At 44.3% G+C, this 26,195-nt stretch overlaps 1 protein-coding gene across 1 annotated transcript in view; it reads left to right on the top strand.

Moving 5' to 3' along the window:
- Window positions 1–10,985: 10,985 nt before the first annotated feature.
- Window positions 10,986–26,195, top strand: part of LOC126524330 (uncharacterized) — a 120,001-nt gene continuing 104,791 nt past the window's right edge. Inside the window, exon 1 of the mRNA XM_050172663.3 lies at window positions 10,986–11,123. Coding sequence (XP_050028620.2) covers window positions 11,042–11,123 — 82 coding nt within the window. The 5' untranslated portion in view covers window positions 10,986–11,041. The remainder of the gene's footprint in view (window positions 11,124–26,195) is intronic.

Raw genomic sequence — 26,195 nt, 5'->3', positions numbered from 1 at the left:
TATAGGGGTCATTAAATTGCAAAGTATATCCCGCACTGATGTGGTGAACGACGTTGATATAGAATCTGCCGCACTAGGACGACAACGAAGTGTTTTTGATACAGCACTGCTCTTTCTAGCTCCGATTTATTTCTGTGAGAATCTAAGTTGATCCGCTGGTCCTCCCTCCCTGCTTGGTCGTGATGGAAGTGGATGACCCCGCACGTCTGCCGGCGACGGCCGCGTCAGCGGCGGCCGCCTCCAGGAAGCGGATCGGTCACCAGAGTGACAGCGACAGCGAGGGCACCCATGTCTACTCTCTCAGCAGTGAGGACACTTTCGATGACGACTTCCAGCTCGTGCAGAGCCGCAGAGCGAAAAGAAGGAACACCAGGACGTCTTCATCGTCAAGCACGCGAAAAGTAACACACGCAGAGGACGGACGCCAATACCATCATATTTGTGCCCCTGCATAACACCGTCCACTGAAACTACTTAACAGGCAATCTGTGTCGATGCCACTGGCATCCCTAGTGCCAAATGAAATATCAGACATCCGGGTGAACACCCGAAAAAATCTACTGGCGGTTCATGTCCAACATGCGGCTGCAATGACCACTTTACGCAGGGTAACGGTCCTCGATGATATTCAGGTGTGCTCTTACATCCCTCTGGGACCTCACGTAGTCACCGGCGTTATCTACAGCGTAGACGTTGCCATTCTTCATAACGACTTGCCGATTCTTATCAAGCCAGCCAATGATAAGGTCATTGTTGATGTTAAGCAGCTAGGCAATTTACGCTGCGTGAAGATTTCATTCAAGGGTAAATATATACCCTCGCATGTTAAGGTGGGACGCGTCAGACATGCAGTGCGGCCTTTTATTTCGAAACCTCTTCAGGGCCGCAAATGCATGAAATTGGAACACGTGAGCAGCGTCTGCGAAAATCAGGCAGCATGCCCCCGCTGCGCCGAGCCCCACACTGCAGATTAACGGGGCGCGACTGTAATGAAGTGTTCAAACTGCGGAGGGTCACATGAAGCTTCATCGAAGAAATGCCCACATATCAAGAAAGAACTGGCCATCTTGAAAGAGGTTGCGAGAGGTCATTCATCTCATCGGGAAGCCGCCGATAAAATCGGGAAGCGACGTTCTCGTCACCGGCGCTCCTCAAGGAAGGATGTTGCCTCTGCGACGCCCGCGCCGCTTCCTACAACACCAAATTTTCCTCTATCGCCCAGGCCAGATACTGTGGAAAGGACTACGAAGAACGTAGCCACTGAGAAGACCACATCTGCAGAATCTTGGCCGGCTCTACCGAAACGACAGCCTTCCCCAATAGAATCACAGCAAGCTTTTGCTGGACAACCCCCTACGTCTACTGTCGGTGATTTGTGCGACAAGACCGACAGGTGGCTGATATGCTGCAATCGCTAATTAATACCATGCGCATCGTACTCAAGAAGCTGCAATCACCAGTAGGTCGAAATGCTCTGCAAATACTGGAGGCACTACCTTCTATCCAGTGCTTGATAGCATCATTTAAGCATCATGGCTTGATGAATAGTCCCCTTCCGCACTTAACTTAAAAGTGCGTCGATCTTTCCGTGGAATGCCAGGGGTCTCAGGACCCGTATAGCAGACTTGTGTCAATTCATTTTTACAAATTTCTTCCCCATACTGGTCATTTACGAACCAAATGCATCAACTCCGCTCAAACTGTGCGGTTACGAATCTTTCGTCTCGTCCACATGTGGTGCGAGCACGAAAGTAATCATCTACATCCGCACAGACTTTGCATATGTCGCTAACGCGGTAGAGCCCTATGACGTCTGCTTGAATGTCCAAAAAAAGTATGTGTCATTTACACTAATTGGAGCCTACATATCCCCAGCGGGTCACTTAAGCGAACGACTTAAGAAAATATCACTATTGAACAATGGCCCTCTCTGTCATCACAGGTGGCTTTAACGCGCATCAGCAGCTATGGGGAAGCACTAAAACTGACTTCAAAGGCAGGAGTCCTGCCTCCTTTGCTGCCGACCATGATTTGTGCTGTGTGAAGGACGACAGCCCCACATGTATGCGAGGCACGACCTCTAGTAGTTGCTTGGACTTACCATTGGTGTCACGGCGCTTTGCCTCAAGCGTTCAATGGTTTACGGACATAGAAACACATGGAAGCGACCATATTCCAACATACATAAAGAATAAAGGAGCTGAGCAACGCTCCTCTACTGTCTCGCGTACAGTTGATTGGCAAAAGTTTAAGGAGGATATGGATGACGCATGTCGGGAAGGCCTTTCACACATTATCGAAGATTCAATCGCAGAGGTATTGAAAACATCCACCTGCTCGCTTACAAGGTCAGCAATGCGAACAGACTGGGACATGGAATTGGTGAGGCTGCGTGCAGCACGCCGACCGGCGGAGAGGAGGTATCCGCGCACGAAGTCCATCTTAGATCTGAGGGCTTCACGAAGCATACAAAAGAAAGTCCAGCGCTGTATGAATAACTTGGAAGACAAGTGATGGAAAGATTTCTGTCAGTCACTTGACCCAAGAAAATCGTTCTCGCACACATGGAGAACGGGTAGGGGTCTTCGCTCATCTCCGCAACAAAGGAATCCCTTTGCTGCTCTGGGCCGCTCGGAACTTCGCTCGGAAATTCAAGTGGCTGAAGAGTTCTGTGCAGGGGTTGCTGGGTCCGTAGTTGTCATTACTCACGCAGCACGGAATAACATCCCCGAGGCACGTGTACCAGAAATGAACGTGCTATTTTCACTCGAAGAGCTCAATGCTGGGTTCGTGACGTGCAGGCGTTCTTCGTCACCAGGGCCTGATGGCATCACGTATGCGGCCCTATGCCACCTAGGACATGACGCAAGTGATGAGCTGCTCAACTACTACAATGAGTCTTGGCAAAACGGCGCCGTTCCCAAACAATGGAAATCGAGCCGCTTGATCCCCATTCTGAAACCTGTAAAGTTTCTGCTTGAGCTCTCATCATATCGTCCGAGTGCGCTTTCTGGCTGTGTCAGCAAAGTGATGGAAATAATGATTCATGCTGGCTTGGTATGGTACCTAGAACGATTCAACATTTTATTTATCTTTATTTATTTATTTATTTATTTATACATACTGCAGCGCAACTTGCGCTATAGCAGGAGTGGGTTAAGAAAAGGTACAGAAAATGCATTGGAGTAACGGCGGTAAACACAAGTGAGCACTTTTAGAAAAGAGCACTGATCAAAGGAAAATACACAAATAAACACAAGTGAACACTTTTACAAAAGAGCACTGATGAAAGAAAAATACACAGGAAGTTATACAAATGGTGCCAGGCATGGGTGAGCCCGATTATGCATCTGGGGTGGCGGTTGCAAAAACTTGGGATGAGCATGATCGAATGAACCCAGGTAATGAATACCAGTCTTCGATTGAGCGGAGAAAAAAGCTGAATTTGAACATGTTAGTACGTTCGTAGTAGGGTATCAAGTTTAGGTCAGGATGTCTTCTCGTTGATGATCCCGGCGCGAAGTTAATGTAACTATCATTTGAGAGCCTAACTAAAGAATTGACATTGCAATGCAAGAATTTTAATGATTTGACACGGCGACGAGAAGAGAGCGTGTTTATGTTCAAAGAAGAAAGTGTTGAAGTGGGCGAAAAGTCGTGATCGTAACGATGACATATAAATCGCACAGCTTTATTCTGTATAGCTTCTAGTTTAATAATCTCTAACTGCTTATGCGGGCTCCAAACTACAGATGCATAATAAAAAACAGGGCGGATTAGAGATTTATACATTAGTAACTTTGTGTCTTTAGGAGATCGGGTTAGCGTTCGCCTCAAGTAACCTAATTTTTTTAGTGCTTCACTGCATATGTAATCAATGTGTTTGGACCATGACATGTTATGCGTAAAAATGACACCAAGATAGTTATACTCAGAAACCTCATCTACAGCACGGCCATTGAACGAGTAACTGAAAAAGGGAGGGGGAAGATTTGTTGCAGAAAGACATCAGAACGGTTTTATTGAAATTAATGTTCATTTACCAAGTGTTACACCAATCGCAAAACCTAGAAAACGACTCTTGAAGGTGATAATGATCATTAGAAGATTTAATCACTTCACATAGAACGCAGTCATCAGCATAGAGACGGATGTTAGAAGAGCAGGGAAGTGGCAAATCGTTTATGTATAATAAAAGAAAGAAGCGGCCCAAGGACGGAGCCTTGGGGCACACCTGATGTCACATCAACAGTAGCGGAGTCAGTCGAACTGTAAGAGACGAACTGGGAGCGAAATGAGAAAAAGCTTAAAATCGAGTTAACTAATTGAGGATTATTCAGTACAGCATTAAGTTTAGCAATAAGTTTAGAATGTAAAACGGTGTCAAATGCCTTCGAGAAATCTATAAAAGTGGCATCAACCTGGTTGCCTACGTCAAGGTTAAATGAAATGTGCGTGAACTCAACTAGCTGCGTTAACGTGCTAAAACCGCGCCTAAACCCATTTTGCATGTTAGACAGTAAATTATTTGATTCCAAAAAGAGCGTGATGTGCTTATGAATGATGTGTTCCAACATTTTGCATGACTGTGACGTCAGTGAAATTGGTCTGTAGTTCGACAAACACTGCTTATTTCCAGGTTTATAAAGAGGGAGCGCTTTGGCTAACTTCCATGAAGAAGGTACAGTAGAGGATGATAAGGACTTTCTGAATATGACTGACAGATATTTTAATGACCACAACGAATAACGAACAAGGAACGCGTTGTGTATCCCGTCCGACATTTCTTAACATCCAGGTTTAATGTAAGGTTGAGGATGCCTTCGCAGTTTATCTCAACGTGACTGATTGCTTCAGAAGAAACAATATTGGTAAGTGTCGGGATAAAGTTGTTATTGGAAACAAACACGGATTGAAAATACTTGTTGAAAACATCGGATATCACTGCCGGGTCGTTGATCAAGTCATTATCTATTCTCAAAGAAGTGGATGAAGCATCGCGAGGTAAAATAGAAGACCAAAATTTTCGTGGGTTAGTTCTTAACAAATTGTGCAGGCGAACGTGAAAAAAGAAATCCTTGGCATTTTGCAACTTAAGATTGAGTTCTTTCTTTGCTTTATCAAATCTATCCAGCGCCATGGGATCAGTGGCTCTTCTGGAACGCCTTAACCTTCGAACGCGACGGGACACGCGTCATCCATGGAATGTTAGAATTTCTTTCCTTAGTTTTAATGGGCACAAAACGTTCGATACATGATTTCACAAGACGCTCAAAGTAACTAGCACGGCAGGTGACGTCCTGGTTGTCTGCACATCTATCCGGACGCCATGGCGGGCAGTCGTCGAGGTCGCTCGTCCATCGTAACATCATTGACATCGTAGCCTGGCTCCAAAATAAAAAAAAAGCCTGAAGCACCTATCAGTGGCACTTTTTCTAGATATAAAAGGAGCACACGACAACGTGTGCTCCTTAAGCAACTTACGCTCTCATTACTGCACCAGACGTATCACGACCACATACATATATATACCTATGGTTCGACTTCGCCTACTACCTCAACTGCCGCATTCGTCGTTTCAGCGAAGCAGGTTACGGTTAGATTCAAATTTTCACACATGACTGCATCCACGTCGGCAGAACTTGCAGCTCTCCATGCCGCTATGACGTACGTCACCGATGAGCCAATGGAGAAATGGGTCGTATTTTGTGATTCTAAGGCATTCACAGCATCAAGCGTGCATTACATCACAGAACTTACGAGCAGATGATATCTGACATCAGGGAAGTGCACCACCATGCTCTGGAAAGAGGGCATAACATTATATTTCAATGGATTCCTGCTCACTGTGGCATCGTCGACAACAACCTAGCTGACAAGGCTGCCTGGTCTGCCCCCGAAGATACCCAGACGCGTCCAACACCTTTCGCGAGGTTGGACGCTGCCAGGGAACTTCGACTACTTCCACGCAAAAAAGTCACAAGATGTCTGGATTTCAAGTGCCTTGAATTGCTGATTACATAAACTGGACCCCACGCTACGGCTACAGCGGCCATCTAGCCTTTCGCGCTGCGAAACAACCCTGGTCTGCCGTATGTGGCTGGGAGTGGCTTTCACGAACGCATCCTCCTATCTGTTAGGAGCGGCCGAGAGCCCGATGTGCGAATCCTGTGGGTGCGAGCAAACCATCGAGTACGTATTGTGTACCTGTCCTCGCTACGATGTACAACGCCTCTCTCTGCGGGCAACCTTACACCGACTGGACTCAAGACCGTTCACCGAGTCAAAGATACTCGGACCGTGGTCACACCCGTCATTGGCACGAAAAGCGATTAGCGCACCTGTGCAATACTTGAAGTGCACCTGCTTAAGAGACCGTTTATAGTGTCCCTGTGTAGTGTCCCTCCCACAAGCACTCCGTGCTTACTCTCTCCTTTTTTTCCTCTTTCTATTCCCCTTTCCTCCACCCCGGTATAGGGTAACAAATCAGGTGCTCTTCTGGTTGATCTCCCTGACTTTCCTGTACTTGCTTTTTTTCTCTCTCTCTGCTACACTAATCAAAAAACAATTGAAAGTGGTAGCGAGATCAGAGGCTGTGAGTTCACCATTGTCTGCCATGATAGTAAGAGGCGAGTATGAGTCACATTAAATAATTAAAAAGGTGAGTTCGCGCCAAACCTTTTTACTGTCAGACTGTGCTTTTGTGAATCGATCAATGTAGTAAGCAGATATCACTGTTCTTATATCGGGGTTGAGTTTACTTCTGTATTTTTAAACATCAGTGAGGATAACAACATCGCGCTATGCTTGTGACATAAGTTTGTGACATAAGTGGTTTTTCTTCCTAATTGTTTTGTGTAGCACTATTGTAACCCTTGGGTTTTTAAACTTTTTGCAAGTTTTAATTTCTTTTAGTCGAAATGTATTATTGCAGCACTAAAGAACCTGTTTAATAAAGAGAGAATATGCTTTGTTTGCGTCAATTGTATTGCACACAGCATCCCAATCTGTGCTTTCAATTAATGTTTTGAACGTACACATTGTGTTAGCATTAATTACTCTGTATAACCGTGTGACCTTCACTTATATGTCTGGTATGATAGGCAGGAAGCAAAAAATAGGGGAATGATTGCTGATGTCATAGGAGAGGACACAAGAGGGAAGGTTATCAGATACCAGGTTTGTAATACTTACATCTAACATGCTACTTGTTTCAATGGTTATCCTTGCAGGTAAACTTATACAATTCCAGAAGGCAAATCACCCAACAGTTTTATTGAATTGCATGGCACATAAATTGTTCGACAATAGCTTCATATTTATGTCGTCCATAACAATGTATACGTGTTCGGTAGCCGTGAAATACACTAGTAAATATTCTATGTAGTCGAAGAAGTGCCGTTTGTTACCGGTCAGATGTCTGTATATTTCAACGACCATTACATTTTTAGTAGATATGGTAACGCACTCCACATTTGAGTGCATTACGCAAAATTCATTTATAACAGAATGCTTGTACATTTTATTTACATGCAAAGAAATACCACCACGTCTGCAGTGACCACCTAATAATCCTTTAGAATTGTCAAAGTGAGGATGATCCTCATGTGATGTTAGCCATCTTTCTGTACACATCAAAAAATCTCATTTAATATTTATGGAAACAAAAACAAGTTCTGGTGGTGACCATTGTATATGATACATCCAGAAATAAAGTGAATAACAGGCAGATGTTTTTCTCCAGAGGTAAACATTGTTCTGAAGCCTTCGAGATAATAGGCAGCACAAGTTTTTTTGGCAGTTGATATCGATGCAGCAGTCCATCAAGGAAACGTACCTTACGTAGTCATTTGTTTTTCAAAATCTCTACGATTAATGTTCCTCAGAGCGTCAGTCAATTCACTTTGACTTGCGAAAACGTTGCCCCACTGGTGTACACCTTTTTGCGGGAGAATAATTTCTTGCGTGCGATGGCACCACCTAAAAACTGCTTGTTACATTGAGACCGACGATCACTGTCGTAGACAGCCCTGCCATCCGAGGAACCGAGCACGCTGTTATTAACTCTCTGTCTCCTTGCCTTAGAAAGGAACGTGTTCCTCTTTTCTAGACGAACGAAACGAAATATAATTTTCGTCTCATCCGAGTTCCGAGTTGGAAGGCTGTGGCATGTGTCGATGACTAAGTCATTGACTGGTCGCCAAGGACTCGGCGAATTTTTTTTATGTGCGTTTGACTGTACACCCTTTATTTGCAATTTGTTGAGCGTCGTGTACTGCTGTAGCTATTCAACTTGTCTCAACCGCTTGTTCTCGTTTCTCAAGCCCTCATTACACTTAGCAAGTTCACTGAACTTCCTTTTTAATGCTTTAATGTTAATGCCATTTGTATTCACTGAGAGTTTTTTATGCACTATAGGCTTATATACAAACAAATTGTTTTCGTAAATTTTATGTTCTTTTTCGCGGTTGTGTTTGTTTCTTTTAGTTACCTTGATCTTCTTTATTACATCTCTCCATTGTTATTATTAACCGAGGGTCCCGTTGCAGTCTTTGACTTTGGGACTCTCATCTGTATGTCGTCTCTTACCAATTCATTATATATAAAGAATAATAAACTGAAACTGAAGCCGAAACTGAAACCTTCGAGGTGCTCCACTTCATCTCATCGTGTCTGTAAACTTCAGCTCTCTTTCACAGAATGAAGTTATAATCTCATTTTATGTTTAAATTCGTCAAAACCTTTTTCGAAGTCCTTAGACCTGCTCGAAAAAGGAGCCAACCAAAATTTAACAATAACATTTGGGAACCCTAAGACATGTGGCAGCAGGGTGCATCGCGGAAAAATGAGAAAAAATTGCACCTAGCGGGTGCTTACGTGCACAAACGGATTCCTTTAGGATGATCATGCGGCCTGGGCACTCATGCTATCTAAGGAGACAGATGATGGAGCGTGCGCTGTTAGGGACCCCAGGCGACAACAGGCCCATGCTAATTCTTCGATCGATGCTTGTGACTGTGATCAATCGCCATGCGCTGAATTTAGGGGCCCCTTGTCACGATCTACTGCGCTGGCTTCGTGACAGCACAGTTTCAGCCAAAGATGCACTTGCTTCTCTGGATCAGCTGCAGCCCGAGATATGGCTTTTTTACTTGTCCCTGCCACAGCTGACACATTTAGTAGATCATCGTTCGGCCTGCGCACTACTGCTAACTGAGAGAACAGATGATGGTGCGTCTGCTTTTAATAACCCCGGGCGATAGCAGGTTATATATTATGTTATATTATAATCACTGCTATTACGGATAATGGGAGCCCCGAACACTCCTAATGTGATGGTTGCATGAGGCTCCTCATTTGTGGGCGCTGCCTAGGACGCCATTGTGGTGGGAGGACTGGAGTGAAGCCAGCTCCCAGGAAAAATTGAAAAAGCCGCAATATTCCAAGGTTTTCGAGCTTCCGGTGCGTACAGACAGATACACAGTGGAACCTCTGCGCAAAAAGACTACCGGCCTGAGCGCTGACATTCATTGGAAGGTTGGCCCAGGCCGGTGGACATTGGAAAAGCCCCCGCGGGCCGGATCTTACCCGTGTTCCGTAGTTTAGAAGCACCGGCGTTATCCAAGGACCCCCATTTATTTATTTATTTATTTATTTATTTATTTATTTATTTATTTATTTATTTATTGTCATATTCTCAAGGCCCGGGGGCATTACAGAGAGGAGTGGTGATTATTAAAAACAAATTCGCTAACAATATTCTTGAAGTTTGTGGCGTCAGAAATGGCAGTGATGGAGGCAGGGAGGCGGTTCCAGTCATTCGTCGTTCTTGGTAAAAAGGAATGAAAATAAACGTTTGTTCGAGAAGTTGCAACTTTAACCTTAAAACGATGATCCGTGCGTGACGATATGTATGAGTGCGGGGAGATTAGTTCATCCTTAAGTGTTTCGTTAGAGTAATAAATCTTGTGAAAAAGTCATAGGCGAAAGTATTTACGACGTAACTCTACGTTAGGCAAGTCAAGGGTTAGTTTCAGTGACGAGACACTTGCATGACGAGAATAATTCGAAAGAATAAAACGAGCAGCTCGGTTTTGAATGGATTCGATGGTGTTTTTTAGCTTTAGAGTAGAAGGGTCGAAAATGGAGCATGTATATTCAAATGTAGGCCTTACTAAGGATTTGTACAGAAATAACTTGACAGCTGCAGTTGCCGATGAAAAATTACGCCGTAAAAACTCAAGCATGCGATTAGCTCTACCGTAAATGTAATTTATATGAATATCAATAGTTGTAGCGTGAAATATGAAACAGGTACAAGGTTTGACTTCGAAAATCAAGAAATAATAAGGTACCGGCAAAAACCACAGGGCGTCACGTAGGCTTCTGCCATGAAACTAAAAAAAATCTAGAATTCTCACTTCTGATAATTTGACATACTTTGTTTAGCTGACGAAGATCAGTAACGAGACTAACATTTTGGTGTCGCGAATTTTGTGGCTAGTTTCACATATGCAAAAATACCGAGTTGTTTTTCGTATAGGCATCGCTAATGAGTCGTATAAGATTCATATTTGAAACTTTCAAAATTTGCACGTGCCAAGTTTGTGCATAGGGTTAGGCGCGAGCGGAAATAGGGGAGGGAGTGTTGTTTCAGGACAAGCGTATCTTCTTCCAGGGTCTCCCCATTTGTTTCTCTTCTTGCATTGAGCCGAGGGCAGCTGAAGTTGAACGGGTTTCCTACCCGCCTTGCGTTTGTTTGCGTAGCCATAAAAATATTCGCAGCAAGATCATTTTTCTCCTCGACAGTTTAACTGCGCCTGTCCGTCCCATTTATAAATATAACATTTCTCGTGTTTGCGCAGCTTCTATGGCGTCTTTCAGAACGTAGTGTCCCTGACATTAAATATGACAATATCGTGAAATATATGAAGGCTTCGGGGTAAAAAAAGGGAGAAGTATGCGTAGTCTTCACGGTGCGCATTCAGAAGTTTCATTGGATAATTTTCCGTGAATGGTGTGAAGAAGCACTAACTACGCCATGGTGCTGTGGTTGGCATTGTCAGTCGCTGTGGGCCTCGGAGTACCATGCTCGCATGCCTGCAAGATTGATCCTAAAGATGGTGAGCAACTGATTTCCATATTGGCACAGCATTTTCCAGACAATGTTGCTTTCCTGCAACGAACGCAAATACGTTAAGTGCACGTAACCTGTGGTGCACTGAGGCTCATTACGTAAAATGCATCCTGTACAGCACTTACTACTCAAAGCAGACCATGCGGGGCGCGGCTAAAGTAGCACATGTCTTTAGTCCATCGCTAGGCAGCAGATGATTCAGCCTGTTTGTTTAAAAAATTGGAGCAGCGCATGTTTATGGCTCTGTCGAACAATGTACGTTAGTACGAATCAAAAGCTGCAAATGTTTCGTTCTTAAAGTGAGCACCATTGTTACATAATATTTCCCTCAACTTAGTAAACTCACTGCTAGGAACAACGATCGAGGTGTCCTCAAATAATAGCAAAGGCGCTGTAACACGCAACTAACGTTTTGAAATGACCAAGCAATAAGGCCCTTGGTTTAACGACATGATTGTTTTACTGCGGTGTAATTATGTATATTGTGCAAGAGTTTGGGAGACTGAGGCTTATTGAAACGCATTCTATATTGCGGCTACCACTGCCATAAGCCCATGCATAAAGTTCCTCAAGACCAACGTCTTTTTCCTGCGCCGCGAGACATCAAATGAATGAGCATACATCTTTAAATAACCAGGGCCCATGTTCACAAAGCGCTCTTACGCTTAAATCGTTCGTGCCAGCCAATAGTGATGCAGGCAATAATAACGCAGGCGATCACCCAATGAAAAACAGCACTTACGAAAAAAGAGCTTTGGAATACAAATAGCATAAACTGCTACGATAGCAATTAGAAATTGCGAATGTCATTCTAAAAAAAGTAGGGTTTCTTGGTAACCATCGTTTTACTAAAAAGAACTACCTTAAATAACGACATGGATAAATATAATAGTACGAGGCCATGAACTCGGAAACAATATTTTTAATGGACCCAATAACATGCAGGTTGCTTAAAGGGACTGAGAGAAAAGCAAGAAATACAGCGTTAATATAGACCGGTGGCAGAAGCGATGCCGCCTTTGCATTCGACTCATGCAGGTCACGTTACAGCGAAATCGCCAGCGCTGTGCTCGAAAACATTTCATATTTCGTAATGCTTTTACAGTTTCGTGGATGTGGCACATTATAAACCGAATTTATATGTAGCTGTAATGGGGAGGGGGAGGACAACGTGGCAAATTTTTATATGTGGGTTTCTCCAAGGGCTTCTTTTTCCTCATTTTCTGTTTATTTATAGGCACAATGAAACGCTTCCACATGTTCACCGCTGCTCAGGGAAAACCAAAAGTTGTATAATTTTTTATTTGATCAAAAATGTGGTGATGTTCTGAAGTGGTTAATGTGCGCAGGAGTTTTGAACTTTGTAGCTTATTTCTAAGCTTTAATCATAATACTGAATTTTGGTTTTTGCGCATAGCAAAGGGTTATACCCCCCCACGCCCGTAGTACATATACCCGGATACCCAGGTGAACTAAACCAGACACCTAGTTTCTAGACATATTCCACCCCTATACGCTGGACACCGTCTTGCTTGATGACGTAGTGAAACTTCCGTTCCTTTTCTCTGCTTGCCTACTCCACCTTTGTTTACGGTGGCTTGCGCTGCACTGCGGCAGCTGGTGCAGCGCAGCAAGCGGTCGTTTCAGCGGCTAACGTCGACAGTGAGTAACTGAATGGCACCAATATTGGGCCCAAGCTTCAGAGAACAAGTAAATATCGTATATGCATTATCTGAAGCTCACTTTTGCTTGTAGAAATGATGTGAGCTGGGCCATACGGCTGGCGTACAAGAAGGCAGAGCTAGAAACAGTTATGCAAGATGTATTGGTGCACTTTTTACGCAAATAAATTAAGGAGCAGGATCACAAGAATTTCCTTCTTGCTTTTTTGTAGGAAACGTCTGGCTCAAAGGCTGTCTTGCTTTTTTCTCAATACCATTGCTCTGGTGTGATGCCATTAGACTTATTATTCCCTAGCGAATTGCACGCATGTGCGCCCAGTTACGCTAGATTTGTTTGCTTCACTCTTCGGGCTTCTAAGATAGGCGTCTTGAATTTCTTTCAGTAGCTTGCAGGAAAGGCGTAATTTCTTTCTTCTTGCGTTGCCCCTCTTGAAGACGGCTCAGTTGATCTGAACCGCTTTTTATTTGCATACTCTCTCATGAGTCAACTAACTTCTAACGCGTGAAAGTGAGTTTGAGTGAACGGGAACTAGTGGGCTGGGAATAACTGCACACCCTAAAATAGTATTTAAGATGGCGAGCAAGAATTCAGTAAATTTGGCGTGCCATTTGGCCATGTAGGTTTGGCTGAAGTTCCGAATATGCTTAAAAACGACAACGAAAAGGTTCTAGCAGCATGCAAGGCTAGACAACAGGAGGTACAAAAAGGAAGACAGAGATTACCAAAAGACGGACTAAGACCTGAATGTTTATTTGTTGACCACACGGAAAAAATTCCAATTGAAACGAATAAACCAGTCGTACACATGAGCCCCAGTACAATGAAAAAAAAAAAAAGAACAAAGGAAACTTGTGATTGTCTTGTTGTGAACAAGAATTCACTAGTGCACTAGTTGGTTCAACACATGCTTTGTCTGCTGTTTATCTGTGGGTAAAGGGTGCGGCGCATCAGTAAATTGATAAACTTTGTTCTATTAAGCGCCATGTCTCAGTGCTTCATCTCGTTTCCCCCAGTACGGAAGCGCTGTTTCCGTGCGCTCGTGCTCTCTGACATTGGCGATACAATGAATCAACTAGCCCAAAAATACGTCTTGAAAATTATTTGATTTAGGTGGTGGACCGATATATTATGTAGGTGTTATGGTGAGAAAAATAATGCTGGCTCTCCCGTAACCAAGGCTAGATCTAATCATGAAATGGCTACGGGCAAAGCAGATTGGTTGGATTCACCACCATCTGACAACCATCCGTGTTGGGGCGCACACTGCCTGCCTGGCCACACAGCGTGGCTCCATCTCTCGAAGGAGGTGGCGCGAAACCCACGCCGCGGAACTCAAGGACCATTGGCGTTGAAAGTGTACAGGCCACCCTGGCTCAGCGCCAAAAGGTGACGATAATGTTTTGGTGCACTGTATCTGCCTTTCAGCGTCGCTATTGCAAATAATAAATAAAAGTTCATCGTACTAGAAGTTACAGCATCAATGATATTCTGAACAAACATTAGGAAGAACTCGGAAGCAATACTTTTGTAACTTTTTTGGGCAGCAACTAGCGTAATTAGTGTGGTGCTGCGCTAAGGGTTGGTTGTCAGAGACCGCATTTTGTTGTTTTCACGGGGTTCCAGGATCATCTCGTTTTGTTCTCACAACTATGCCCGGATGTTCACGGCTCAAGGTAACTTGAAGGTCGCCGAAAACGGGAGCTGAAAGCACGTCATGGTTAAAAGCACGAATCAAGAACACACCACATGAGAGAAGGTGGAGTCAAGCATAGTTGGCGAAACGTTCTGTATGAGTACTCAGGCACGCAGAATATTTTGCAGCGTAAAGAAAAACACAATATGCTGAGAAATTTAGTAAAAAGATTGATGTAAAGATGCCACAGCTGTGAATGCAGTCAAATGTGTGAACTTACAATATATTTATCAAATCGTCATTACGTATTGATATCTACCAGTGTTTTGCGTCATTAAGCGTATTAGATCAACATGCTAGGTCTCAATTATATGGCATGCGCGGAATGAAAAAAATATTTTGCATTGACACATGTACTTGTTTAACTTCATCGGGTGGCGTACCGCGTTTCACCGCCTAACAAATGTTATCGCACAGCGCAGGACGCGCTTGCATATATCGAAAGTTTGTCGAAAGTTATCGATGGTTCTATCCACTGGCTGTTGTCACCGAATCTTGTGTAATCTGATTTCATCGCGCGACGCGAATGGTGTGGTACTTTCTGGAAGACAAGTGGGTTCGAGCGATTACTCTGGAGCTTTTGATGTCACATCTATAAAAGCCGAGCGCTTCAGCCGCTGATCAGATTTTGGTCGATCACCGACTGTGTTCGCCGCTTTCATTGAGCTTTGAGTGTAGCCTGTTTTTCTAGGCACAGATATGCCCAATAAGTTTAGTTTCGCCATTCATACTTTTGTAGCTCTGTGCTCAACCATCACTACCACGTGCCAGCATAGTAGCAAAGTAGAAAATGCATTTAATGAAAGAAGCAGGAAATAAAATTGATCAAGTTATGAGATTTACCGTCCCAAAGCGATTCCCTCGCTACCAGTGAAGCCTTACAGTGGGGGTCGTCGGGGAGCAACTAGGCGACTTGGTATTTTTTAACGTTCACCTAAACAATACACGGGAACATTTCCGCATTCCGCTCGTCTCGCAACGCCGCCGCGGAGACCTTGATTTAAAGGGCCGCTGAGGCAATGCGCTGATTCTTGAAACAAGAAATGGCCAGGCACGCCACAGCCGTCATCTCTTTCTCTAGGGAGAGCTATTCCGTGAATAATGTGTGTATCTAAAGACAAGGATAGGCAGGCTACAAATGATCCACGGCCATCTGAATTCAATTAATTAATTATGGGGTTTTACGTGCCAAAACCACTTTTTGATTATGAGGCACGCCGTAGTGGAGGACTCCGGAAATTTGGACCACCTGGGGTTCTTTAACGTGCACCTAAATCTAAGTACACGGGTGGTTTCACATTTGGCCCCCATCGAAATGCGGCCGCCGTGGCCGGGATTTGATGCCGCTACCTCGTGATCAGCAGCCCAACACCATAGCCACGGAGCAACCACGGCGGGTTCATCTTAATTCAAGTTTACGAGAGTATTCACGACAGCAGGAAATATATTTGAAGCTCATGTGAAGCGTTACAAGTTCTGGCATTCTTTTTTTTAATATAAATGTATGCATCCCCTGCATTGTGGAAATCGATATAACGAAGCTTTCTGTGCTATCCTCGTTGACTGGTAGTATCCGGCATTGATTTCCACTGCACATGACAGTGGTCAGGTGATGTTCAATGTTAGCTTGCGTGTGAAACTTTTGTTAGTCTACGTAGTAGACAAAAGAAACATCGAAACGTTCTTTGCTCGAGGAGTTAGTGTGCGGAGTATGCCAAACAGTTAATTTTGTCATTGCCTCGCAAGGCGCATATCAATGTGGCTTAAGTTTTGATTGGCTGGTCTGCCACTTGCGTATTATCTTGTTGAAGCTGTGGAGCTCTAATGCAACATTGCATCCAGACGCCCTACACAAGTTTCCGCATGGACAAACTTGCATGGTGTTTATTTTTAATGTGAGAGCAAAACTTGGATCGTTGTATGACACAGCCATTATGTGAAACCCGCGCTATAAAACGGCACACAAATTACGTCAGCTTCATCTAACTAAAAAGAACAGCGACTACGGTGCGGACTCGGTACTTACCGCTATTGCTACCGCTCCGTATCTGAGTGCGCTAACCACTGCCCCACTGTTGCATTGCACCGCCGTTGCAGCAGGCGACAGTGATGCAACGCGCTTCACGTACCCGTCGAACGAAGACTACGGCACCCCTCCCAGAGTATGATGTGCAGTTCACCTACGAATCCCATGAAGAAAATGAGTGTCAATATCATGATGCCACTTGGAAAAGTACTGTCACCGCTCGGCAAAGTGGTGTCGCTGTCATGAAAATTGGGGTCATCAGGAAAGAACACTCAACTCAATAAGCGTGAAACACCACTCTAATGATTACTCTGCAAATAAAAGTAATCTGAGAGATCGCAACATGGCTGGTTTGGCGTCATGCGCTGTTGCGACCTTATAAGTAGCAACATTAAACTCGGAACCCAATGCAACAGCACTTAACAGAGCAACGCTTCGCCCACAACACTAAACTCATCAACATAACTCGACACAATAGGCGGCATGTAATGCTCAGAAGGACAGAAAGCTGAGCTAGTTCGTAAGGATTCATTATGCAAAAAAGAGGTGAGGGGTGCAGACAAGACACAAGAGTAGAGAAGTGGACAACACGTGTTGTCCATTTCTCTACTCTTATGTCCTGTCTGCACGCCTCACCTCTTTTTTGCATATTGTAATGCTCTCACATTTAAGCATTATTAAAATTTTTCAGGTAGCCCCATAGTTTTTAAGTAAAGAGAAGATGCCTGCCGCACCGTACCTTGAATTTACACTCACGCATCTTGTCTGCAACTGTAGCCATGTATAGCATAGTGCCATTTCCTTTACTCCAAGCGAAGCATGCCTTCTGATGGCGCGCGTGACTTCCAACGCGATACTCGCATGCATACAAGCTGCCTCGAACGAAGGCTCGTTTCATCAGGGTGCTTGCTTCACCATTCTCTATATATTCTCGCTTCCTCCTGCTCATCATTCTATTTCCTTTATTGAGTGTTGTGGTTTATTGGAAAGATAATCGTTAGAGCTTCGGCAATGCTTTAGCAGGCGAATCACGCATGATTACTTCCATCGAGGAGGTATTGTGTAGACACGCCATGAGTAACAGAGAGTTTTATGGGAAGCGCCAAGCAGCTCCGTAGGACATTGTGTCAGTACAGAGAGAGCTCTTGGTGGAAAGCTTAAAGGTCCCTCTCCCGTGCTCCTGCCATGTCCGTAATACACGTTCTCGGCCGCCCCCGTCGCGGCGTGCTAGACGGCGCTGGTGGCAGCAGCAACAATGGAAGCGGCGCGGAGCAGCGGAGAGCGAAATAGCACAACGTCCGCCTCATATTCTGGAATACGGCGGGGGTGGACGCCCGCGCTATCTTCCCGCTTGTGCAAAAGGAGCCGCTGCTACCTACCGCCACAACTCTCGGGAGGCGATGCGAGTCAACCCTCTCCGCTCGAGGTGAACCGCAGAAATGTTCGCTTGAGCATGGCCGGTAACGACGTGCGCTGGCTCGGATGCATTGCAGGTGTTTGTGAACAGCTGCTCCCAGCGTTGAACAAGAACTTGCCAAGCGTGTCTTGTGCAGCCCCGCTTTGAGCATGCAAAGCCGGAAACTAGTAGATGGAGCTCAAAACATTGAGCTTGGCATGAAGAAGTGATGGCGCCTAGCATTAGCGTGCACGCATGATCATTTGTGACTGCCAGATGTAACAGTAAAGGAAGATACTTCAGTAATAAACCAGAGTTACAAAACTTTCGTTTTCATCTTAAAGGCCGGCGCACTGTCTGGCGGTACTGGAAAATGTATTATAACAATAAAAGCATTTGCCACTAGAAAACGTTCAAATGTATCTGTTCAATCTGTTCTCATTGCACAAAACACAGTAATGAGACAGAGGCTTTTCTCTTTGAAACTCTGAATGTTGCACATACTTAAATGAACTTGAAGCAGTTTTAGGCACTGCTTGTAATTAACTATACAACATTCTCCTGCGGCTTATACTTCCGAGACATGCCTTTCACAGCATGAAATACTTTCGCGCTGCTTTGTGGGTAAAAGCAGAAGGCTTGTAAATTTCGTCTGTTAATTTCATTGTAAAGTTTAAAAGAAGAATTCAGATAAACTTTTCAGAGATCAGATGTCCTAAGCGTTTTGCGTGACTCGTGTCAACACCTTCCGGGCAGCACAGGAGGGATGAATCTTCCTGATGCCAGTCAACGATAAGCATCAAATTTTTGAGAGTTTTCGACCATGGGAGTTTCTTTATTGATTTTCAAAAAACTTCTACATCGTTTCCAGAACAAGAAGCCTTGGATAGTGAAGTTCGCCTTGCTTTTGTACACGCAGAAGTTTTTACACATGACTGCTAGCCTATTTCGTCGTCACAAGCATTACGCAAGCATCACACCCAAGATCACTGATAAGCTTTGCATTATAGCGTCCTACATACACCAAGCCCGAGAAAACAAGAGACGGAGGCGGAGCTGGAGGATGTCCTCGCTGAGCTTTCAGTTCATGAACTATATCTTGAGAAACCGAGTTTGCCGCTTGTTCAGCGTCTTCACCTTTTATGACTACTTCTTTGTATGGCAGTACTTTTTTCTTTACAATGCGATGTATAGCTGCTGCAACGGCTTGACAACAGACTCCGGCGGCGCCGCAGCAAGGGTTGGCTCGCGGCGTCCTCTCGCGGAGATCAGAGGTGCGAAAGGGCAGAAGAAAATGCATTGCATTCTCGACGCCTGCTGAGGCCCTAAAGGTATACATATAGTCTGACGTAGCGTGAGAGCGCGCGCACATTACGTTACGTTGGTGAAAACGACAGCCTCTGTAGTTGGCCGATGGTTCAGCGCACCGGCGCAGCAACCGTAACCTGCAGTGGCCAACGGGTGTCGACGCGCCCAGCGTAGAACGATGCTCGCCCGTGCGCCGATTAAGGCGGGCTATAAACGCGTCTTAAGGAGAGAGCGAGCGCGCGCGTCCAGACCGGCCTCGACTGGAAGTAATAGGTTCGATATAGCAGTACTGCAGCTGTGGTGAAATGGTAGAGCACCCGCCTCATATTAGGGAGTGGCTATGTTGAGTCATGGCGCCACCGTAAATCCACCAGTTTTTTTTTTTTTTGAAACGGGTCAAGATATACCACGGCCCGGCCTCCGTTTGTTTATATGTGATCTCATCTGGAAACGGTGACATATAGACATAGGGTCTTAGGTCACCGCTTCCCCCACCACAGCTTTGTTGAAATAGTCGAGCATCTGTCGCTGCTGCAAGAGGCATAACTAGTCCTGCCGTAAAATTCGTACAAACACACTCTCGGCCAGATGTTTGGTAACTAAAGTAGTTCCAGATGATTGGAAGTTGGCGGCATGGGACTGGCAGGCTCTTTCTATTCATTGCTCATGAGGGTTTCGAAGGTAATTTATGGCGCATGCTTCTTTTCGAAGCGCATCACCCCTCAAGAAGCAGTAGCAGCAGCAGCAGCATCAGTGTGAAATTCAAACGAAGGGGCAAATACAGCTTCGCTTTTATAGAGCTTTAAACCTTTGTCTTAGTTGTAAGGTTATTCAGAAGAGACCACTCCAAGAGTCGAGATATTCAATCTTTCGCTCTTATCATGATTTCGTCTGCGTAAATGCCAGAGACAGCGAAGCTATTGTCATCTGCACTGAGCCCAACATGCATGACATCGGCAACATAGAAAAAGTACCCATAGGCCTTAAATAGAGTTGTACGAACAACTCTTTTTAAGACTTATTCAAGATCTGTTGGGATCCCAACAAATTTCGCTGGTCGACACCACAAATAATTTGCTCGAGTCACGTAGACAGCACTGTAACACCGAAATAACTACAACATGAATCTTATATATGCACGAAGTTTGCTTGAAAGAATTTCGTGATCCAGCGAGCCCATTGCCCTGCCTTGGTAAAACAACGTAAGCGCTGGCTTCTTGTATCTTTTTTAAGCACTATTTCAGCCTTCATTATTTAGTTTTATTGTTGAGAATTTGCGCTGCTTTTTTGTTTATTGTTCTTTGCTGCATATTTGCATATTGAGCACATAACGTTAAGCATATGGCGGCTCATGCACGCTTTGAAGATGATTAGCGGCGTAGGCGCGATCAGCAATTTATCTTCTTGTGGAATTATATTGCTATTGTTTGGTCGTGATATTGTCTTCGTCTTCAGTACGGTTCTCGCCATTTCCTTTGACAGCGTTTCATATCAAAAAAAAGTGCGGCGAAACCTATCTCGCCAGGACTGTCGACGGTAATGCCTTTAGCATTTAATAAATGTAGCGACATAACATATTGCCACCGTCGAAACGAGTCATGTATGAGGGGTGTACGGCAGTGGGACTTGTTTTTCGGGCTTCCCTGTAAACACTCGGTCTCAGCTAGCGGCGCCACCGTGAAGCCTGCGCGTGGCCTCCAAAATGCATTGCGCGCCGTTGCTTGCGAAGGCTGAGAAACGCGTAAAGGCCAGAATACATGGAGCGAATATGCGACGAATAGTCGGCGTTCGACGCCCGGCGGCGTACGCGCGACGCGCGGCCGCGGAGAAAACGTCGTTCGCCGCCGATCCAGCTGGCGCAGAAAAGTTCGTCGGGCGGCGGCGATACCGGAAGCGGCAAACGAGCGGCGCCCCAAAGCGAGCCAATCAGGTCTCACTATCCGCCCCGACTTCCGGCTAGGCTTCCCCGCTTGTCCGTGTATCCCGATCCCGCTCTATCGTTCACGCCGGTCTCCCGCTTTTCGTATTGATGGCATCCAAAGCGGCGTCGCTGGAATTGAACAAGTTCATAACAGCCATGGTTAGACAAGCTCACGCGCGCTACTTTCGGGTCTGCTTGCTTCGGCCGCGCGCGCGTTGAGCCACAGAACAGAGCCGCGGGGCCGGAGGCATAGGGTCGGAGGAGCCGAAAGTTGTTTACCCGCCCAGTGTTGCCACAACGCATAGCATCGCCGCTTTCTTTAAACTACATCGGCACATGAATGTCTCAAACACATAAAAAAGACTAGAAATCATTTCCAAACAAAATTTTACGCGTTTTTAGAGTGTTCCGTAATTCAAAAGCGATAATAATTGTCGTTAAAGTTTTTTTCTTTTGTCATGTGTTTCACGACAGCGCATTTGCCTCGTCTAGCCACACTGATAACAACGCAGCGACTCGCCGGTGGCGGCCGGCCTGTCTTCGCTCCATGTAGCGCAGCCCGACGAACATACGGCGTGGCGCCGCGGCAGATTTTCTGCCGCCCGAACTTCGTCGTGAAAATTCGCTCCATGTATTCTGGCCTTAATGCATAAACCGAACTTCCCTCGCACTTCTGTCTGCACGTGCTGCACTCTAAAACCAAAGACAGTTCCGGGCCCTCTCTTTGAGGGAGTATCTGCCTGTCTCATATTTAACTCTCTTTTCGAGAGTAGAACGGCCCTCTTTGAGAGAGAGTAGGTCAACTGCTCTTGCCAGTTTTGTTACTCCACCGCGAGGAAGTGCTAGTACTCTTCCGCAGAGTGCCAATACTTTCCCCACAGGGAGTGCTAGTACTCTTCCGCAGAGTGCGAATACTCTCTCCACAGGGGTAATAGTACACCCTCAGACCAAGTGTTTCTACTCCTCCAAACCGATTACTTCTACTCCTCCAAGCCGAGCGTTTCTACTCACCCAAACAGAGTGCTTGTACTCCTTTAGAACAGTGCTACACTCTTTTCATTAGTGTAAAAGCACGATGTAGATCCATGGTCACGTTTGAAGGGATTCGCAATACTTGCATGTGAGGAATATTTGATTCCTTCATAAGCAGGTTCTGCACTTATGCTTGGTGAATGGGATGTAATCTGTAGTCGCCGGGTTACTCAACTGAAACTTTTTCTCTGTTAAAAGGTCAAAATCTTTATTGATAAGTCACAAGACAAACTGCATAATAATTTGATAAACATACTGACAAACACATAAAATCATATAACAATGATGCCCATGAGCTTCAGAACACATCTTTACAGTATTTTCTGTAAAGTTTCATCAGTATTACAGTGCAGAAATATCCTTTAATTTCAATTCGCTCCTTCTTTTCAAAAATAATGTATACAATGGAAATTAAACTTAGAAAAGACGTATGCAAACTCACAAAGTATGGACACAATGATTGAAAAGAAATACGTGCCACATTACTGGCCAGCAACCGAATTTCTGGCACAATACGCGTGCACTTATATCGCAGAGGTTACCAGATGAGCGGCTAAGCATGAGGCTGGTAATGCATATAATTGTGCAAGAAACTTTTTGTGCGCCAAATTCTAAGACAGCAGCCTATTTGATAACATCCTATACAGCGTGTAAATGTTCCTGACAGAGTACAGTGCATTTAGAAATGTGTTGTATATTCTCATGTGAGGCCGCAGGTCTAGCTAACTTTGCTTATATTTCACATAAAGTTGTTCTTGTATGGGCTGCACCCCATTGTCTCTAAGTGTGTCTTGCCATGGTTCTGGAGCAATATCTTGCCTGGTCTCAAACCGGTAGAGAGGCTTATTATATGTATTATTCGGTTGGCCTCCTCACGAAAGTAGTTTCCTGGTGCTGTTGGGGTTGATGCGTTACACTCAGAAATAAATAAAATTAAAGTTACAATATTATCTAGTATGTAGAAAATAAGCACAAAACTGCAAGGACCATTGGCATTAGAATCTTGCGGATCAAATTTCTTGTCATATATGGTAGCTTTTCATTCCCATTACGGTAAGAATGCTATACTTCTGTGGAGCAGCTTGCATAATTACATGATCAATTATTGTGACTCGTTGAATATGCAATCTAAGAAAGTATACCATGGCTTCAGATGTGAACCAAAAATCACATGTGATGAATATGATGCATCAAAGGCGACATAAGCATACGTACAGGCAGGCAAGTGCACGAAAAAGACAAAGAAGCTAAACATAAACTGAGAATAGCACCATCCTGTTTCACATATCCCTTCATGAACGTGGATTTTGCATGCGACAATGCATATACTTGCACAATGAACCAACTACCTGAAACCAAAGATTTTTTTTTGCCTACTGATGTGGTTCAGATGCACTAATGAGTGCATCTTAACGAAAAATTATTTCACTTCACAGAATCTTCGTCTCAAAACAAGTATATATGTGTCTAGGAAGAATAATACACTGATTCACTGTAGCACTCTATCTTAAGTCCAGAAGAATAATGTCTACAGAAGCCATGAAACTAAAGGGCTTTTGCTTAACACTATATGTTCACATCCGCCAATTGATGAACAAGTCTTCTACTCAGATGCTCCGTTGTTTGCATTGAATGCATCTCTACCTCCACTAGCATACTTGGTTGGTAAGCAGATTGGAGACCCCACAATTTTGCATATTTAAAATAATTTTCAATTCCACGTGACTCTCCGGCTTCTAAGACGCAATGTTTGCACCACGGTGTACACAGTTTAAGGCCCTAATTGCACCTTGCTTTCACTTTGGGAGGCACGAGCGGTTCTAATGAACTGGTTTCGTGAAGATGCACGTAAACAATGACTTCTTACACATTGATTCTCTGCCCCCAATGCTTCCCCTTTCTGGAACCTAAAGGGAAGCCATAATTCTAAAATTAGGTGTAAAAAATAGATAAAACGGAAGACATGAAAATCTATCTGCTTCATGTCGGCATTTAAAATACAGGATCCGTCGTTTGTATTTGCACCCTTGCATTCACGTGCTGTTAAATGTAAGCTATTAAAGCTGTTAAATGTATGTAAGCACCTAACCAAGCATGAGCTGTTGCTTTTTATAGTGTGCACAGGCAGCTGGCTCATTGCATGCATGTATCATGTCACTAAGCAGATATGCAATTTCAATGTACCACTATTTTTTATCACATGGATATGTCTGTTGAGAAGCAAGAGAAAAAGCTCCCCTTCTCACAACTAATCAGCTTTTTTTAAACGCATTCCTAACTTTTCAATAACACTTTCTCTTATGCGTTTGTCTCCAGAGAGGATACTTGATTTGGACTTTTCAATCAGAGACATTCCCAAAATATACTATGTTAAGATAACTGCACGTGAGAATTTTCATGTTGGTGTGATATACTGTAATTTGAAAGTTTTGTTGGCATTTAGTCAAATGGTACAACCAATATACCCACATTCTAGTTTTCTCGTCCAAGTTGCATGACAACGTATTCTGATTGTTTGCCGGGCGTTCCTCTGCACTACGTGAAGTCACAAGGATGTAAAAAAGTCAGCCCAGCGTGTCCTTGCAGCTGCCTTCTTGTGTTACATAAAGCGGGTGCCTGAAAAATATCGTGTGCAAAAGTCAACACTTGGACACGGTGTTGACTTTTGAGATCAAGACAGTGAAGGTCATGGCACCAAAAGAAAGTAGCTCTTAGCCTTCCTACTGAAATTCATGCTAATTATGTAAATGACTGTAACAGTGAACTGCTAAACTAAATTTAATTTTTAGATTTACACAAAAAAGAAACAACCGACAGTTCATCCTCATTCGGCACCTATGTTAAAATACTCCTGCTAATAAATGGAATACTGGTCATTGTCAGATGTCATAGGGCTGTCATTAGTCTGGTGTGTCTCAAAAACAACTTTTGACACATCCTAAGCACGGGCCCAGTGTGCCCCCTGCACCGTCTCTAATTGTGCCACTGCTGAAGCCATAATTTGAGGATCATATCTGCAAACATGATGCTCAGTAGGGAGGAAAATATGGTCCTCTAATTCAAGGCATATGACTTGATGTGCCTATAAGAAAGGGCAGCAAGGCTTGTTATGGCAGGCTTACCCACATTTCAGTAACAAGAAAGTTCACTGCAGCCTTCGTCTAAGCTTACTGTAAGGCACGAAATTATTTTTCTTTATGAGGTGCGCAATGGAGCTCATTTTTGACAGACTTGACTACTGCTGCAGTTTGAAATCTAGCATTTTACATTCTTAAAGGCATGGAAAAGTTGCAGTTAGACCGCAGTGATTAGTTTATTACACCAGCTCTTTGTTTTGTGTACGAGAGACGAGTGGTAACACGGAATAAAAGCAACGTTTTATTTTTATACTTTATTTCTCAATTAAAAATAATAAAACGATAAACACATTTTGATCTGCCATGCAGTATGAAGATGCACACATTACGCTTGTAACCCCCTGAGGAAGAGCGATTTAGCTGTTCATACGATGTAACTCTTGAAACGCTAACTCATATTAGCAAATGCACAGGCATGTACAAAACAATAAGCGTATGCAAAGCGCCCCTGCAATTGTAATTCCACACAGCAGCCGTTATATTCCCTGCCGATGCATAACTCACTACTTCACAATTCACCGAGTTCGTAGACATAAAACACCCGTTCAGATTCGCACCGTGCTCGAAGACGGTAACAGGATACATAAAATCAGACATATAATCACACCATTTCAATACATGAGTAAAAACAGATCAGTCTTAAGCCTCTTTCACATGATGCAATTTCCGTCCCACTGGAAGTGTGATTTCCGTCGTTTGCGAGCAAACTCGTAGTCGCCGTGCCTACCCCCCAATTTTCGGCTGCGAGCAACCGGTTCGTCGCACAGTCGCAGCGATCGCTGCGATTTTCCGTCGAAATGGAGCTATTTGTAGAATGGAGAAATGGAGATATTCCGCCGGTTTGTTTTGGAAAATAGCGTCT

Source organism: Dermacentor andersoni, chromosome 3 (genome assembly GCF_023375885.2).
Source record: "Dermacentor andersoni chromosome 3, qqDerAnde1_hic_scaffold, whole genome shotgun sequence".
NCBI lineage: Eukaryota > Metazoa > Arthropoda > Arachnida > Ixodida > Ixodidae > Dermacentor > Dermacentor andersoni.
The sequence above is the reverse complement of the archived record's forward strand: the minus strand, read 5'-3'. Positions and strand labels throughout refer to the sequence as shown.